The sequence below is a fragment of the Mesoplodon bidens genome (assembly GCF_964165515.1).
Source record: "Mesoplodon bidens genome assembly, chromosome: 8".
Taxonomy (NCBI): domain Eukaryota; kingdom Metazoa; phylum Chordata; class Mammalia; order Artiodactyla; family Ziphiidae; genus Mesoplodon; species Mesoplodon bidens.
In genome coordinates, this window is record NC_138165.1 from 24,774,702 (window position 1) to 24,792,545 (window position 17,844).

The window sequence follows — 17,844 nt, forward strand, 5'->3', positions numbered from 1 at the left end:
AGTCCTTTGAGAGTGAGGAATCTGAGTTTCCTCCTTACGTACTCATCATCTCTGTGCTTCTGTCAAGCATCCTCTGGGAGAGTTATTGTCACCCCATTAAGTGTGGCGGACGGAAACAAAACCTTTTGGCTTAGAAAGCTCTGATCTTCAGCTGACTTGAGCTGTACAGGCTTACTTCGGAGATACTGAAGATTCCATTCCAGGTGCAATAAAGCGAATACCGCAATAAAGCAAGTCACACCAATTTTTTTGGTTTCCCAGTGCATGTACGTTATGCTTACACTCTACTGTAGGCTATTAAGTGTGCAGTAGCATCATGTCTAAAAAAAATGTACATACCTTAATTAAAAACTACTTTATTGCTATTGTAAATCAACTATACCTCAATTTAAAAACACTTCATTCAAGTGATAATCATCGTCTGTGGTAGTCGTGTCGTGGTAGTAACATCAAAGATCAGTAATCACAGATCACCATAACCAATATAATAGTAATGAAGAAGTTTGAAATATTGATTGAATTATCAAAATGAGGCACAAGGTGAGCAAATACTTTTGGAAAAATGGCGCCAATAGACTTGCTTGACTCAGAGTTGCCACAGACCTTCAATTTGTTAAAAAAATAATAAAATGTAATATCTGCAAAGCACAATAAAGCAAAGCACAATAAAATGAGTTGTGCCTGTATATCATTTATCCTGACTTGGGCACCAAAATTACGTTTCAGAACTCATTTGCCTTCATACACCTGACTAGCTCTGTTCACCTGCGTTTGTAACTGACTCCCTACCCTGCTCTGTAGATGAGGAAGGATCACTTACGTTATTTATTAGTGCTGCTTAGAGCTTTTAGTTCTTGAGCGACTCTTTCCCTTATTCCTGAATGTTATCATCAATATCGAGAGTGGTGCTTTAAAATGGAATTTCTTGAAGGCATCTCACGTTCCGTGAGCAGTTGTTTCTGTGGAGGTGTCTAGAAATAGTTGGACTGTTGACCAGATGGAGGTGCTCATCTCCTCGTGTCTCCTCTTGTACCAAAAGGTATGTTACACCTGGTGGGAAGGAGAAACATTTAATTTTCCAAATTTAGGGGGTTTTTCTTGCTTGCTTCTGAAGTAAAACCCATCTAGCCTTTTTTTCTGCATAAAAGGAGGAAGGAACAAGCAACAAATTAATCAGACAGGAAGTGAATAACCACAGAAGGATGTCTGCCTCTGACTCAGTGTGTCACATTTAACGAGAGGCCAGAGCTTGTCCAAAATGGCTGTCCAAAAACGACCCCACGTTTGCGTTAGAAGATGATGCCTTTCTCAGGGACGGTTTTCTCTCTCGTATCTTGCTTCCTCCCTGTCTGCCTGCGTCCCTGATCATGCCTTCCTGCAGTATCCTTTAACGGTAAGAAAGATTATATTCAAACTAAATGTATTTCCTTTATTCAGTTAGAGGGAAGGACTCGATGGCTTTTGATGGACCATAGTATGTTGAGGTAAAGTTGTTTAATTTTTCAGTAGAGTACCATGTGGTCGAGTCCTGTTGCACACAGGACTAGTTTCACTGCTATAGTGATTGTGGGCAATTTAGATCTTGTGTTTTGAACCAAAATGTAAGTGAGATTTTCAGGAGAATTTTTCCTGACCACTGGGCAAGTTTGGATCCACAGGAATTTTTTCTGCCATTAAAATGGGGGTTTATGTCAGTAACTGTATCCTTTCGGTGGATGGTGCAATTGTCCACATGACTGCCTTTGAATTCTCACTTTGGCCAGCAACAGTAAGTGCTTTTAAAGCAAAAGGAGCCACTGGAAGCTCCAAAGGAAAGTACCGTGGAGCTAAGCTCTTGCCAGTCTGTTGCTACAAACCTGTTACTTAAGTTCAAATCCCAAATCATTTCTAAGCAGAGTCTTTTAGGACAGTTTGTCTTTTAGAATCATTCTGTTCAACATCCTAACAGTGCGGTGCACAATTACTATTGCTAATCAAATTCTGCAGCATTCATTGTAACTAGTTACATTTAATATGATTAATATTTTGACATAAAATATTGTAATTTTCGTATTTCAAACGGTGTACCCAGAGATCTACAGAGCAGGATTAAGGAAACTTTTTTGTATCAAAAAAATGCTTTTTTTTTTCTTTGGGGCATATATGAAAAAGCAACTTGACTTATATTCCTTTTACCCTATGGAGAAATATAAAATAAAACTTAAAAAAGTTAAGAGGGCACGTACAACTTTGGTCAATAAGTATAAGTTCTTTTAAATAATTCAGTGGCATAACTAGTGTATACATCAGAAAATAGACAAGTGGTAAAACGAAGAAAAGACTGTAGGAGGATTCTAATTAAGAAAAGTAGGACAGCTTGGTAGAGAGAAAGATAGTGGGAAAGCAGGATAAAGAATAAGACAGGATAGTGAGAGAGGAAGAGGAGAAGCCTGAAAAAGATTTTGAGGTCCATTAGTGTGGAAACCATACCCTTACTAGTCACTTGGGCTGTGGGTTTAACATTATGCGTTAACTTCATAAAGTTATGTTGCTTCTGAACTGGAACATCATTTAGTCAAAATTCTCCTTTTATAGTCTAAAGAGGTTAAATGATTTATCTAAAATCCTAGGTTGTTTTCTGATGCTCTTTGAAAAGTTCACCTGTTGGTTAATTGCTCACAGCTCTTCAGTTACTCTAATATCTAAACTTTTGAGGATTACACATACTCTGAATGAACTGCAGTATTCAGAGACCTTCCCATGGTGAAGAATTTTCCCTGGGGTCCAGCAGCAATTTCACTCTGATCGCTGACAAAATCAAATTCTAGATCTGCCCTATAGGCTGGAAGTTCCCCAACCTGTGCTAAAATGTAAGAGGAAGTGAGCTACCCAATTCCTGGACCTTTCAAGTTTTATGCACTTTTGAAGTCTGCTTAACACTTCATGAACACATCATTTTCATTGGGAGTTTCTGGCTATTTAAATTGTGATTCGTTCCTGCTTTAAGGTTTGACTCATTTTTGTTTTTCCAAATTGTCATACATTTACTTATTGTTGAAAAGAGCATTTCCCCCGGACTATCAAATACCTCTGTCTGTATTTTGTAACCCTGAGTCCTGAAAATTAAAACTGAAGAAAAGAATACTAGAATAAGTAATGCCTTAATTAGTGTGCTTTTCTGAGAAATTTAAAATGCACTTTATATGCACCTCCCTTTGCCATTCATTTGTAATGCAGAAGTTTGCATGGGTGTGCACATGTGGGCTACATCATCAGCTCGTGGTTTCTCTTTCTCATGGTTAAAAAAAGGAAAAGACAATGTTTATTGAGCGCTCACTGTATGTTAGGCTCTTGACTTCTGCTTACTTTATTTTTTTTAAATGCTAATACTTATTTAGCACTTGCCTCATTTAACTCTTTTTTCTTCTTTTTTTTAAATTAGTTTCTGCTTTATAACAAAGTGAATCAGTCATACATATACATCTGTTCCCACATCCCTTCCCTCCTGCGTCTCCCTCCCTCCCACCCTCCCCATCCCACCCCTCCAGGCGGTCACAAAGCACCGAGCCGATCTCCCTGTGCTATGAAGTAAGTCAGAAAGAGAAAGACAAATACCGTATGCTAACACATATATATGGAATTTAAGAAAAAAAATGTCATTTAACTCTTGAATAGTCCTGTTGAGTCAGTACCCTTCTCGCCATTTTATTGTGGGAACTGGACTTAAGCTAAGCAGTTTGCCCAAGGCCACTAACAACTAACTGTAATTTCAAGCGCTTTTTTCGTAAGTACAGTTAGGAGGCCACAAGATGTCCTTTCCTAATCCTGAGAATCTGGGATTGTACAAATGCTTTGTTTTAAATGTCACAGCCACAGTAAATATCTTTAAGTGAATAATCTCAGGTAAGACCATGTCCTTTCTAAGTCTTCTGATCTTTTCAGAAGTAAATGTGGTGACTCTTCTGCTTATATTATAAGGCTACACTTTCAATGGTTAAATGAATAAAATATGTTGAGTTTGTTGACCTGTATGCTGTGAGTATGTGTGCATGAGTGTGTGGGGTGCGTGTGTGTGTGTGTGTGTGTGTGTGTGTGTGTGTAGAGGAGAACAGGGAGGGGCAGATCTTAATCCTCTGGTAAAACTAAATGTGGTGCTGAGGATTTAGGGAAATGTAGTTTTGAGATTTGAGGCCCTTAAAGAGAGTACTAAAAAAAACCAACAGGGCTTCCCTGGTGGCGCAGTGGTTGAGAGTCCGCCTGCCGATGCAGGGGACACGGGTTCGTGCCCCGGTCCTGGAAGATCCCACATGCCGCGGAGCGGCTGGGCCCGTGAGCCATGGCCGCTGAGCCTGCACGTCCGGAGCCTGTGCTCCTCAACGGGAGAGGCCACAACAGTGAGAGGCCCGCGTACCGCAAAAAACAAACAAACAAACAAAAAAAACAACCAGTACTTGTTAGAGATGGGAAGTTGTGGGAGGCAAATTGGTACTTTTTAGATAAGTGGATAAAGTAGAAAAGATTTCTCTTCCCTTTCCCATAGTTAAACAAGGACAAGTAGGTGTACCTTCATTTTCTCATTTTTGAGAGGGTTTAGCTGTCTATGAATTTGCACTAATTTTTCAATTAAACATGTAGGACAGTGTATTAAAAAAATAATTTTACTTCACAGCAACCTTTATATCCCCAGCAGTTACTCTTACAATAAAATTGTGGGTTTGTGTCCAAGCTCCCCTCTGATCGTCATGACATTGTAGATGCTTCAAAATGTCTTCTCTGAAAAATTCCCCCTACTCCCCAAATTATCCAACTCTTTATCTAAAAGAAGTGTTTCTGAAATAGCCAAGGACCCTCCAAATACAGCAGAGACACAAACCCTTACCATTGAGAAGACAGCCCATAAGCAGAATTCACTTAAGCTATTGCCTTAAATGATGATCAACGGAGAGAAGAGCAAGTACATTTTGAGAAATGAGGGGTCCCGTGTACAGCAAGCGCGCGTACCACATTCAGCTCAGATTGAGAAGAACAATGATTGTGAACTAGGTGAGGCAGTTGCTTTGCTTATAAAGGAAAGCTTGTTTCTCTTCTCTACCTTTGGCTTCTTCTTGGGTTGAGCAGCCTTTTCTGCTTCTTCTCTTGCATTGATTGCCTCATTGCCTTCAGCCCTCCGGAGCTTGGTCTGAGGAGAGGAAGAGTCACAATAATAGAAACAAACTTTATGCAAACGTATTAAAAGTTGCTAAAATGGCCAAAACGACATGCCGGGCTTGGGGGTGGGGCACTGAGCTGTTGCACTGGGCCTGGTATCAGAAAATAGAAACTACGGGCAACTGCAGCTGTGAAAAGACTGCTAAAGAAACAGGATGGCTGTGGTTTGCTGTGAGCATCAATTTTCCTGTTGAGCATTTTTACAGGAAGTTGAAGAACAAAGCCAACTTCATCTTAATTAGTTCTGATGGTTTGCAGATCTTAAACACATCCAACTAAGTTTGTCTCATGGAGGAGTTTCTAAAGAATAGAACCCAAAATAATCATGAGTAGGAATCCCCAAACTACCAATGTTAGCAGCAGTTTGAGTTTTTGCTAAATGATTTTATTTTAACGGTATAACTTGGAGTAGATTCATTACCTTTATAATGAATGCCTTTGCAATCATTTTTTTTATGGCTGCAATAACTCGATATGAATATAAGGGCCTTTCCTTATTACAACACTGTCGAGTTGTATGTATTATAAATTTCCTTCTGTTAATATTTATTGGTCAAACAGTTGTGCATGTGTGTATTTGTATAGATACAAAGAGGTATGTGTGTGTTTGTGTATAAAAGCTGGAAAAATATACATCAAAAGGTTAACAAGAATTATCTCTGGGTATTATCAACCCCAACCCTTTTTCACCTAATATTTAATTATTATCAAATGCTTCCTTCAATGGTTAAATACAACTGTTGTGTTTTATTTTCATCTTTTCATTTTTATATTGTTTATCATTTTCTAAATGAATATATGCTACTTTTGGAAGCAGAAAAAAATTCTCAAAAATCTAACCTGAAGACGCACACAAGAAATATATACATGAAAATGAGTTAAGAGCATTATATATAAAGTAAAATATCAAGGAATATAAATAAAAATAAGATAGAGAATAGAAAGTAATGAGGGCAAGAGAACATTGGACGTTAGGATCTTTTCAATTGTATTATTTCTATTATGTCCTTTCCCTGTACCCACCCCCGCCCCGCCACACACACACACACACACACACACACACAGAGTGATGAATTCAACCTTTTCTAAACAAAAAGTTTACTTTTCTCCCATTCATTTTAGGTACAATAGTATTTAAGGGTGACTTTTGGCAAGATTTGCATAGCAAAATGCTTTATATTTTTGAATGGTCCAAAATCGTGATAAAACATAACTGGATAAACCTGCTTCTTATCTTCTCTGCTAGAACTTGGCTGATTCACACCCACGTCTTCAGGATTAGAGGCCGGCCTTCTGAGGATTATTTCACTGGACAGTGCTGGAAATCTCTCCCCTCTTCCTGTCATTCTATAGTGTGGGCCTCACATGGCATAATCTAGAATGAATTTGACATTGGTTGGAAGAAACTAAGAAACAGTTTATTTGAATAACTTGCCAGTTTTCTTGATCATTTTACATTCAGAGATAATTCTGCTTTCTTAGATGAGCATATTGAAGAAGAAAGCATAAGTTTCCTGGGGCAACTCTGGACTGAACTCTGGGCTCTGATTGAGTGTCTAGTTGTCCATGCTGTTGGGGGAATACATCGCTGTAGGGTGGGGAGCAATTCACTCTTTCTCACAAGGTGTTCCCCATAACCAGTATTACACATTTAGCAGATGGCTCAGGGCCACCAGCTGCCCTGGTTGATCTAGGGTCAGTGTGTGATGCTGTCCACTGTCCAGCATCATTAAACCATGATGCTGACCTACTAGAAGTGTAGTAAAACCAACAAAACCATCCATGTCTCTCACAGAACTAGGAAATTCCAGAATTTCTAAATATTGATGTATATTGTGTGTATATATCTACGTGTGTGTAGGTGACAAAGAAGAGCCAATTAGTGGATTTTTGAAGTCATTTATGTAAAATATTGTACTCTGTTCTCTCAACCCAAAGAATCAGTTCCTTTCTGAAAGGTTTATTGGTAGATCCCTCCCCTCATCTCAATAGTTTCCATCTAAAACTTGTTGATGTTTTTAGGGATTCAGTTATTAAATAAAACTTTGGTAATCACTCACGTTCCCTAGGGTTCAGGTTGATTTTTTTAAATATATATTTTATTTATTTATTTGTTTGTTTGTTCATCTATTTATTTAGGCTGTGTCAGGTCTTAGTTGAGGCATGTGGGCTGTATGTTGTGGCGCGTGGATTTTCTCTTCTCTAGTTGTGGCGTGCAGGCTCCAGGGCATGTGGGTTCTGTAGTTTGTGGCATGCAAGCTCCAGCTGCGGCATGGAAGCTCAGTAGTTGTGGCGTGCGGGCTTAGTTGGCCCACGGCATGTGAGATCTTAGTTCCCCTACCAGGGATCGAACCCGCGTCCCCTGCATTGGAAGGCAGGTTCTTTACCACTGGACCACCAGGGAAGTCCCCCCTCAGGTTGACTTTTAATTTCTTTAATGTATGACAGACAATCCAGAGATAGTTTGGGTGAGAAATCAGTTGATGGATTTTATTCAAAAGCTATTATCTTATAATTTTCACTGTGGATAGCAGACATGATAGATAACATGTATTGTTAAAACTGTGTTTATCATTTGCTAGGGCTGCCATATCAAAGTACCACAGACTGGGTGGCTCGAACAGCAGAATTTTGTTATCTCACATTTCTGGAGGTTGGAAGTCAAAGATCAAGGTGTCAGCAGGTTTGGTTTCTCCCAAGGCCTCTCTTCTTGGCTTGCAGATGACCACCTTCTCCCCGTGACCTGACATGGCCTTTTCTCTGTGCTCACACATCCCTGGTGTTTCTTCCTCTTCTAAGGACCCCGGTCATATTGGATTAGGGCCCACCCTAATGGCCTCATTCTAACTTAATCACCTCTTTAAAGGCCATCTCTCCAAATACAGTCACATTCTGAGGTACTAGGGGTTAGAGCGTCAACATATAAATTCAGTCCACAACACTGTGTGTGAAAACAAAAAACCCATTTCTATCCATGTGGTTTTCCTTGTGCACATAAAATTCAGCACACAAGGTGAACATTTTAGAAAAGTCTGACCTTTCTCTCTGTGATGAAAGTATTTAAACAGTGAAATGATTCTCTAAAAGCAATTAATTCTCAAAAGTGTGTACTGTTAGAAGTTCTGTGCCTGGGGTCAGGGGAGGGTAGGAGGGCAAGGATCAGCAGATGGGTAGGGCCGTGATCCTCCAACTTCAGGGAGCCTGGTTCCCCTGCAAGAGATGATGGCCGACACTTGCGAGCCCCTGCCCTAGTCACTGATTCCCTTCTTCTAGGGCCCCTCCCACCTGGGTACAGAGATGCCTTTCCTGCCGCGCTACCATCTCCCAAGGGAAGAACCAAATGTGGGAGGCCAAGCCTTCAGGCTGCCTCATTCCCAGGGGGCAGCCCTGCCCACACAGGACTCTGGGCAAAGCCAGGGCCTCAGCTCAGTCACCAGGCCAGGTCGTCCTCGCCAGGTGCTCGAGCGGTACTCACACCAGCAGGGCGCATGCTCACCTCAGGGACTACAGCTCTGGACCCGTCTGTTGATGGCTTACTCTACCCGGGCCTGCTGTACTGTTTCATTTCATCTGCCTCGTACCCCCATTTAACAGATGGGAAGGGGAGGCTCAGAGAGCTTAGTCTTATCCCAGGTTATTAGCAGCAGAGCAGAGTTTCAAAATCATGTTCTCCTGACCCAGGACTCATGTTCTCACAGGGATTCTAAACTTTTTCATTCATAGGCCATGCTAGTGTCTGGTAAAGCCCAAAAAAGTCAGACTGCCTTTCTGACTGTTGTTAAATGCATAAAACAAAATACAGAGGATTACCGAGGCAACTAGTTACAGTGAAATAGATACAAGACCTAGCGGCAGATCATGGCCACAACTTCAAAAGAGATCTGCAACAATTTTAATATGGTGTGAGAATGTGATGTGAAAATATCATGGGAAAAGCTGTTGGTGAAAAGGTTTCAGGTGTGGTTTGTGGCCTGTATTCATAATTGAAGGAAGTGCTACATTGTAGTTAGAGTTTAGGGGAAATAAATATGTCCTTTTTTTCATCCAAGTTCATGAACCCCTGAATTCTGTCCACAGACCGTGTGGATGTGAAGATCCAGGCTAGGAAGGCCTGTCCGTTAGGATCTAGGCTGCTGTTGAGGCCCTACAGTCAGGCCCAGTCTTGCTTCTGACATGGGCTCTCAACTCCAGGAGACCAGGGAAGTCCCTGCTCTCCCAAGGCCTTGGGCTCTACTGCCCTGATGAAGTCAGGAAAGCAAGCACCCAGCCTTCAAGCTAGCCAGCCCCTCTGCCATTGGACTGGTTCTTTGCCCAGGCCTTGGGATGCACATGGGCTGATGCTGGGAGCTGTTCCAGAGACCAGCACATGGCTTGTTTGTGTGATACCTGGCTCTTCCAGTCCCACATATTTAGTGAGAACCCTGCTTTGTGCCATGTATTGGGAAGACCGGATGGAGTTCACCGTCTGGTGGTAAGACAGCCGAGAAGGGGGCCTGCTGGGGGCGCGGCGTGGGGGGCATGAGGTTGGTCTTCTTTGACCCGTGTGCTGGGGTGGCAGGATTGGAGTCTGGGGTTTCTCACAAACTTCCCTCAAGGCCCAGCCTGGACAAGTCCAGACCAGCTGCTGTTCAGCTAGCAAGAAGCCAAGAGACCATGGAGGCCTCTGGAATCACCTTTCAGTGTGGAGGTGGGCGTGGGAGTAGTTTGTCTGGAGGAGAGTGAGGGTTGGGGGCAGGGGGAGCAGCAGCAGTGAGAGGAAGGAGAGCTCAGCCTGGGAAAGGTGAGAGCGCCCACCCGCAGATCCTCTCCCCGTTGTTTATCGGAGGGGGCGGGGCAGGGGCAGGCGCAGCCTCTGTGCTCCGGAGGTTTATTTATAAGTCAGTTAATGCACAGAGAGAGCCATAACAGCAACGACAGAAAACTGTAAAATACTTAGATTAAAGAGGCCTTACAGGGTGGCAGTCCCCTGAGAGTGTCCCTGTTCCGTCATCTGGCCCCTAAGGCGTACAGAAGTTCAATTTGATCTTTGCAACCAGAGACTGGCTTATGAGAACCAAACCCGTAAGAGGTTCCCGGTAGCTGATCAGAATCCACCTCTTCCTCAGTATTAGGATTAACAGGATGGCAGGTTAGCTGGTGAGCGTAGAACCTGACACAATGGAGTGTTGAGGGGCCTTTCATCCACTGAGCGTGTGGACGGTCTGTCCCATGGAGCCCGTCTCTCAGGCCCTCTGGGTGGACCCGGCCACCCCTTCCTTGGTTAGCTGCCTCCTCAGCTGTTCAGACCATTGCTTTGGTCATAGCAGCTCTGACAGTTAGTTGGGCCTGAATCCCATTTCAGATCCCCGTCCTTCCTCCTGGTCCTAGGACACAACCCTAAGGCTTCCAGAGGTGCCCCTGCAGCTGGAGCACCCCCTTCATAGGCCTCCAAACACAGGCCCCCCAGCCCTCCTTATTACACTGCCTGTGTAGCCCCACGGGGGACCGATTGGTGTCACCCAGAAAAGACCAATGTAAGGAATAGATTTTAAAAGAACCGCTGTCTGAGACAGGCTCTTATTGAAAACCGGATTCTGACCGGGTTTACAGGTGAGCTGCAGTACTAGTTAGCCCTTTACCTGCCTAAAAATGCTTATCTAAGAAGAGCAGGGATCAAAAGGACTTGATGTGAATGAGTTTTGCGGGTCTTTTTTTTTTTTTCTTTTTGCGGTATGCGGGCCTCTCACTGTTGTGGCCTCTCCCGTTGCGGAGCACAGGCTCCGGATGCGCAGGCCCAGCGGCCATGGCTCACGGGCCCAGCCGCTCCGCGGCATATGGGATCCTCCCAGACCGGGGCACGAACCCGTATCCCCTGCATCGGCAGGCGGACTCTCAACCACTGCGCCACCAGGGAGGCCCTACGGGTCTTTTAGCGAGTTATTAATTCCTCTGAGTCCCAGCGTCCTCCTCTGTAAAATGAGTGGAATTATGCTAGTTTGCAGTGTGGTCATAAGTATTCAAGACGACAGAAATAAAGTGCCCTTTATCATCCAATTGACTGTTAATAGATGAAAGCAGCTCTTGCTGCTCTAGAGTTTTTTAAATTTCATTTTCTAGATGGCACTCAGAACAGAACTGTCAGAAGCTCTCTTGATTCCTGTCTTCCAGTAGCTTTGACAAGTTTGGCCGTGTCCTCTTAGCTTTTCCATTCCGTTTCTGTCACAGAAAGCAAGCCATCCAGCAAAACTTCTATAGAAAGTAACAGCTGACCCCTGAACGATGCGGGGGTTAGGGGCACCGACCCTCTGCACGCAGTCAGCCCTCCCTATCCACGGGTCCTCGGCACCCGGATTCTGCATCCTCGGATTCAACTACCCACGGATGGTGTAGTACTATAATGTTTACTATTGAAAACAATCCACATCTAAGTGGACCCGTTGTTCAAGGGTCATCTGTATTTGTTTCAAGGTATAAGTTTTCCACGTTAACTTTCAGTGGTTGAACTAAGTTAATACTTTAAATTGTTTTTTCTTTTGGCCGTGCCACGTGGCTTGTGGGGTCTTGGTTTCCCAACCAGGGATCGAACCTGGGCCCCTGGCAGTGGAAGTGCAGAGCCCTAACCACTGGACCGCCAGGGAATTCCCTAATACTTTAAATTCTAAGAGGTTGTTTTCTGCAATTAAGAGACTATTGAAAATAAAAGATAATTCTGAGGTTTGAAATTCAGGACACATGTTCCACAGAAACAATGTTATTCAGGTGGTCAGTGTTCCAGGCTGCTCACTTGGTTTAAGCCTCTACCACCAGGCTTCTCAAATGCATATGAATCACCCAGCGATCTTGTTAAAATGCTGAAACAAATGCAGTGCAGGCAGAGGGACTGAGATTTGATGTTTCTAAAAGCTCTGGGTGATGCCCCGCTGCCAATCTGGGAGCGCTGCTGATCCAGGAGTAGCAAGATCTGGGTGGGAGAAGCTGGGATACTGAGGGGTGAGTACGTGGGTGAGGGCTGCGGCCTGGGGCTTCTGCTTAGACCCAGGGATGGGACTCCGAGGACTGGGGAAAAGGGAGACAGGGTTCATTGCTGGCACAACTCTGGGGGCACGTCCTCGCCATTGTTTCTTCAGGCCCTGATGTTTGCCAGGCTGCCCTCTTCGCCGCTGCTACCCACCAGGGCTTCCCTGCGCTGTCTCAACCCCACGGAGTCTGGCCTTCCCTTTGTCCCCATAGCAATCAGACTCTGCAGAAAGCCTTTCTAAGGAAGCCTATTTGTAGTAAACAGCCCAGAATCAGAGGTTTGATTCCTCCTCTCTTTTTTCCCCTCTTTTTTTCCACTTGGATCCTGTAAGGAAACGCCAAGTAGCATAGAGGTAGGAATCCAGCCTCCTTGCCCGTCTTATCTTCCCATATTCCCATCTCCTTTCCCCGGAGGACTGTAAGAACTTTGAGGGCAAGTATAGAAATATAGATTCATCTTTGCATTCCTGGGTGCTACCCAGACCTAGACAGATGTCAGGAATCTCAGAGAAGAAAAGCAGCAGAGTGGAGAAGAATGTTGGAGAAGAAAAGAGAGGGCACGGAGTGGGTGGGGGCGGGAGAAGTGGAGAGGACTGCGCCATGGAGATAAGTGAAGTGGAGCCACTTGAACATTGGACTTGGCCAGGATACATTTCTAGCAGTTTCCTGATAGCCTCCCAGCTTACTCGGGCAGCAGGCCAGGGTCCTTCCCCCAACCTGCTTTGGTGGTGGTGGGATTGAGCAGCATGAGGCACTGGATTTTGCTTCCAGTATCTCCAGGCACTTTGGCTGAGAAGCCTTCCCTGTTAACCACCTTCCAGAATAGTAACATCCTAGCCATGCCGTAAAGGAATTGCACCTCTTATAAAAGTTGGGCTTCGTGAATAGCTGCCACTTTGACGGGACAGCGGGAAGGAAGATTAGGATGGAGTATTACTAAGAAGTCTAATACATGATGGTGCTTTGTTTCTTTTTGTTTTTACAGATTTGTCAGCCAGACTGCTGAAAGTGTAACTGTCCAGGATGCCCGTACCGCCCCCTCCAGCACCCCCACCACCGCCCACGTTTTCTCTGGTGAGTGATTCTCCCCATCCATGGCCCATGCATGAAGCAAGCTAAACAAACTTGAACCTGGCACACATGTATTTGTTTTCAGTGTATTCACATTCTGGCTTAAATATGAATGATATGGTAAGCCTTCCAGGTGCTGGAGTAAATAAGCCAGAGCCTGAGATGCAGCAGATAACCATACGAAAATGTTTTGTAGTCTAAGGTCTCATGTGATGCGTAGGACACGCGTGGAATGTGGATTAGTTAGGTTTCCTCTGCCTCATCCATCAAGGAGACACGTCCTGTTCATTTGAACACGCTGGCCCAAGACAGTTGGCAGGAGCGGTTCTGCCCAGCCTGAACTGTTTTCAGCTTCTAGCCTTTAACATCTGGGCAGATAGTCCAGAGACCCAGTCTGCCTGTCTGAAAATGCATCCATTAAAGTGTCCTCCAGACTCACTTACTTTTTCTCTGCCTTTCGCTATCTTTCTTCCCACTCTGTTTTTGACAAATAACCCCCATCTTCCACTCCCCCCTCCCCCACACACTTACTTCGCCCTTTAAATCCATCCTCGCAGTTCCATGTGTACTTTCCTAAGGAATTTCTTCTCTGGGCTCATCCTGACCCCCTGATGGACCCGTCCTCAGAAGTTAGTGCACCCGTTTCCAGGAAGCCGGCAGCCCTCCCCGCAGTGATACGGAAGGTCTCCCAGACGCACCCCCCAGTATGTGAAGCCTTCGCTGCTAAGGAGCCTCCCAGTGATGGGCCCTTCACTTTTCACTTGGGGAAACTGGAGCTCAGAGAGGAAAAGTCCCTTGCCTAGGCTTCCATGGTACATATTTTTTATAACCCATCTAAGGCTGGAACCTAGTTGGAAGAACAGACCATTGATTAGCTCGTTGCTATTCCAGGTGTGATCCTCCAACTCCTGGTTAGAGTCCCCCAAAAATAAGAAATTTAAGAGTAAGCGCTTAGAAACACTTATAGCAATCTGAAGTGGTGTTATGTCTATTATTTCTAAGATTGTATTTTGTGTGTCTTTTTTAAACGGATTCATTTTTCTAATAAGTCATTGTTATTTTACCAAATATTGGTCCATGACGGATTGGAAATTTTTTTCTTAAAAATTCGTCCTTCCCTTAGATAAGTTTGAAAAGCTGTGATCTGGTTAACATAGAAGGACTAGTTTATATTTCCCCAAAAGTATAGGTTTTGCACCACCGCTGAGTCGTATGTGCCTTGATTTTTTTTTAATTTTAATGCTCATGTGTTTAATATGTATTCTAAAAGTTATAACTAGCACACCCAGGGTTTAATAGTGAGTTAATTTAAAAGAAATGTTCAGTGAGCAATAGTATAGTAAATAAAATAGTGAATTGACTTAATGAAAAATATTAAATAATAACACAGGTAGCATGAGAAGATGACAAAAGTCACAAAAGTTGTACCAGAATGGTTGAAGTTTGGGACACCCTGGTTTATCCTATCCACTCATTTCTATCCATTATTACCTGACTAAAAGCAAGATCCTAGAGAGACAGGAATATAGAGATGGGAAAAGGGCAAGGCTGGTGGCCATCATAGGACACCATCCAGTGGAACAGCACAGTCAAGAGAGAAGTCAGCACCCAAGGAGGTCAGGTGTCAAAATAAATTTTGAGGCAGAACAGGAGGTCAGGGAGGGTTGCTGATCCAAAACCATGAAGAGAACCAACGTGGACATGGCACTTAACCTCTAGATGCCTCAGGTTTTTTCATCCTTAAAACGAAGACAATAGGTAATTCAAAAAGCTCTTTCTAAGATGTCCAAGGCGTGTTGTTAAGTTATAAAAACAAGTTTCAGAGCAATAGAGGATGATCCCATTAGCAAAAGCGAACTGTATATGCAAAGAGCCTTTCTGGAACTGACTGCCAAGAAGCTCTTAATAGGCTTGCTTCAGAGGAGGGTTGGAGGCCAGTGGGGAAAGGGCATTGTATTTATTAATTTTTTTTCAGCTGGATATAATTGACCTATAACACTGTATTAAGTTTCAGGTGGACGGCACGTCGATTTGACACATTTATGTATTATAATCACCATAGTTTTAGCTCAGGCCTCAATCACATCACATAATTATCATTTCTTCTTTGCGACAAGAACGTTTAGGGGCCTCCCTGGTGGCGCAGTGGTTCAGAGTCCGCCTGCCGATGCAGGGGACACGGGTTCGTGCCCCGGTCTGGGAGGATCCCATATGCCGCGGAGCGGCTGGGCCCGTGAGCCATGGCCGCTGAGCCTGCGTGTCCGGAGCCTGTGCTCCGCAGCGGGAGAGGCCACAGCAGTGAGAGGCCCGCGTACCGCAAAAAAAAAAAAAAAAAAAGAACGTTTAAGTTCTGGTCTCTTAACAGCTTTGAAGTATGTAATACAGCATTGTTAACTGTAATCGCTGTGCTGTACGTTAGACCTCCAGAACTTATCCATGTTTTAGTTGCAAGTTTGTACTCTTTGACACCTCCCCATTTCCAGGAAGGGGCATTCTAGACCCCGCGGTTATCCTTCTGTCAGGTTATAGGGAAGGCTCCGGAGTCAGGCTGCCAGGCTTTGAATCCGAGCTCCTCCTCTTACCAGCTGGGTAACCGGGTTGATGATTTAACTTCCCTGTGCCTCAGTTTCCTTGACTCTAAAATGGAAGTCATGACTCACAGGGTTGATGAATTAATATGCATAAAATGCTAAAAACGGTGCCTGACCCATAGTAAAAGCTATATAAATGTTAGCTGTTACTATCGTGAGCAACTACTACTTTATAATTTAATTAAGAGCCTTTCAGCTTCGTACACAGAGATTATGTTTAGCCTGCTTCAGGGTTTTTCTTAGCTCTCCCTCTGCCTCTAACTATAATAAATAGCTGGGTCAGGTATCAAGCTAAACTTGCCCAGGTTTACTCCTTGTGGCCCTTGCTGGCATCTGTGAAATCAGAGCCTTTCAGAAGGGCTGGGGCGAGCCTCAAAGGACTCTCATGGCTGCCAGAAGTACCACTGGGTTTGGGGAAGACGACTCTCTCCGGGACCAGGCCAGACCAAGCCAGTTTCCAAGTGTGATAGACACAGGTACACGCCTGCTTCCGAGTCCATTTGCTGGCCTCTTAGTGTTCCCACTCCCTGAAAGAACCCTGAAAAAAACAAAATCCCAATTTCACAGTAAGAATCTTTCCCAGGAATTCTGAAATTATACAAAATACCCAAAGGTTTTATTTATTTTTTTATTTTTTATTTTTTGGCTGCTCATCGCAGCTTGTGGGATCTTAGTTCCCCGACCAGGGATCAACCCCACACCCCTGCAGTGGAAGCATGGAGTCTTGACCACTGGACCGCCAGGGAAGTCCCCCCAAAGGTTTTAAAGCAGCATCTTTGTCAGCTGTGCAGTCTCTGTGGGCTAAGCTTTCAAAGGGATTACGGAGCTATGTTTAATATCCTGTAATAAACCATAATGGAAAAAAGAATTTAAAAATAAAAAATTTTTTTAAAGGGATTAAACATCAGGAACACCTTAGGCCAGAGGAACATGAAGGGAGTTTGGGGGGTCATGGAAATGTTGTATATCTTGATTGTGGCAGTGGCTACACGATTGTATATGTTTGTCAGAATTCACAGGACTGTACACTAAAAGGGTGATTTTACTATTTGTAAATTATACCTTCAATCTGCCTTAAATTAAAAAGAAAAAAATCTCTTGTCAGTGTAACCAGAGGGAATTATTTTCTAAAATTTTGGTGGATTAAAAAAAATACAGCTGACCCTTTTTGATAAAGACAATTTTCTTCTTGCACCAGGTTAGTTCCAAAAGACAAGAAAGGGATGTTCTTCAGAGAACATTCTAGAGGATGAAGCCTCATAGTATCCTGCAAATTCCTCTCAGACTTAAAATTCCCTACTCGTTTCTAGCCATCCACCCCTTGCTCTGTTGGTTACGGCCAGATTGTGATCTGAATTTTCAGAGACTTTTATCAGGGAGTGACTCTTCCTGCATTAAAAATGAATGTAATTTATTGCTGCATCTGCTCCCAAATGTCTGGGTCTTAAAAAGAGTGACATCGGGGGCTTCCCTGGTGGCGCAGTGGTTGAGGGTCCGCCTGCCGATGCAGGGGACACAGGTTCGTGCCCCGGTCCGGGATGATCCCACATGCCGCGGAGCGGCTGGGCCCGTGAGCTATGGCCGCTGAGCCTGTGCGTCTGGAGCCTGTGCTCTGCAAAGGGAGAGGCCACCAACAGTGAGAGGCCTGTGTACCACAAAAAAAAAAAAAAAAAAAAAAAAAAAGAGTGACATCGGGTCTAAAACTTGTAGAGAATTTACAGCCTATTGCCAAGAATCTTAATAACAAGCTCCCAATGTGCTAGCTGTCCTCACTGAGTGTTGTAGTACATGATTTTAATCCAAAAGATGAATATGAGTTTGCCTGTTTCCTTTCAGGCCAATACAGAAAAGCCTACCTTGAGTAAGTCAGAGCAGGCTGGGAGAAATGCTCTTCTCTCTGACATCAGCAAAGGGAAGAAACTAAAGAAGGCAGTCACCAATGACAGAAGTGCACCGATACTGGACAGTAAGTGAAAAAAGTTATTTTCCACGGAGATAA

At 43.8% G+C, this 17,844-nt stretch overlaps 1 protein-coding gene across 6 annotated transcripts in view; it reads left to right on the forward strand.

Moving 5' to 3' along the window:
• WIPF1 (WAS/WASL interacting protein family member 1) overlaps positions 1–17,844 on the forward strand; it is a 122,992-nt gene that overhangs the window by 82,759 nt on the left and 22,389 nt on the right. For 4 of the 6 annotated variants that reach the window (XR_014016551.1, XM_081242987.1, XM_081242991.1 and 1 more), the window contains exons 2-3: positions 13,169–13,257; positions 17,682–17,811. Coding sequence is in view for 5 of the 6 variants with exons in the window: in XM_081242987.1 (XP_081099113.1) it covers positions 13,207–13,257; positions 17,682–17,811 (181 nt within the window). In the remaining variant the exon portion in view is untranslated. Of the gene's footprint in view, positions 1–1,235; positions 1,394–11,391; positions 11,551–13,168; positions 13,258–17,681; positions 17,812–17,844 lie in introns of those variants that run through there. The other 2 variants (XM_081242988.1, XM_081242989.1) reach the window with 2 other exon arrangements.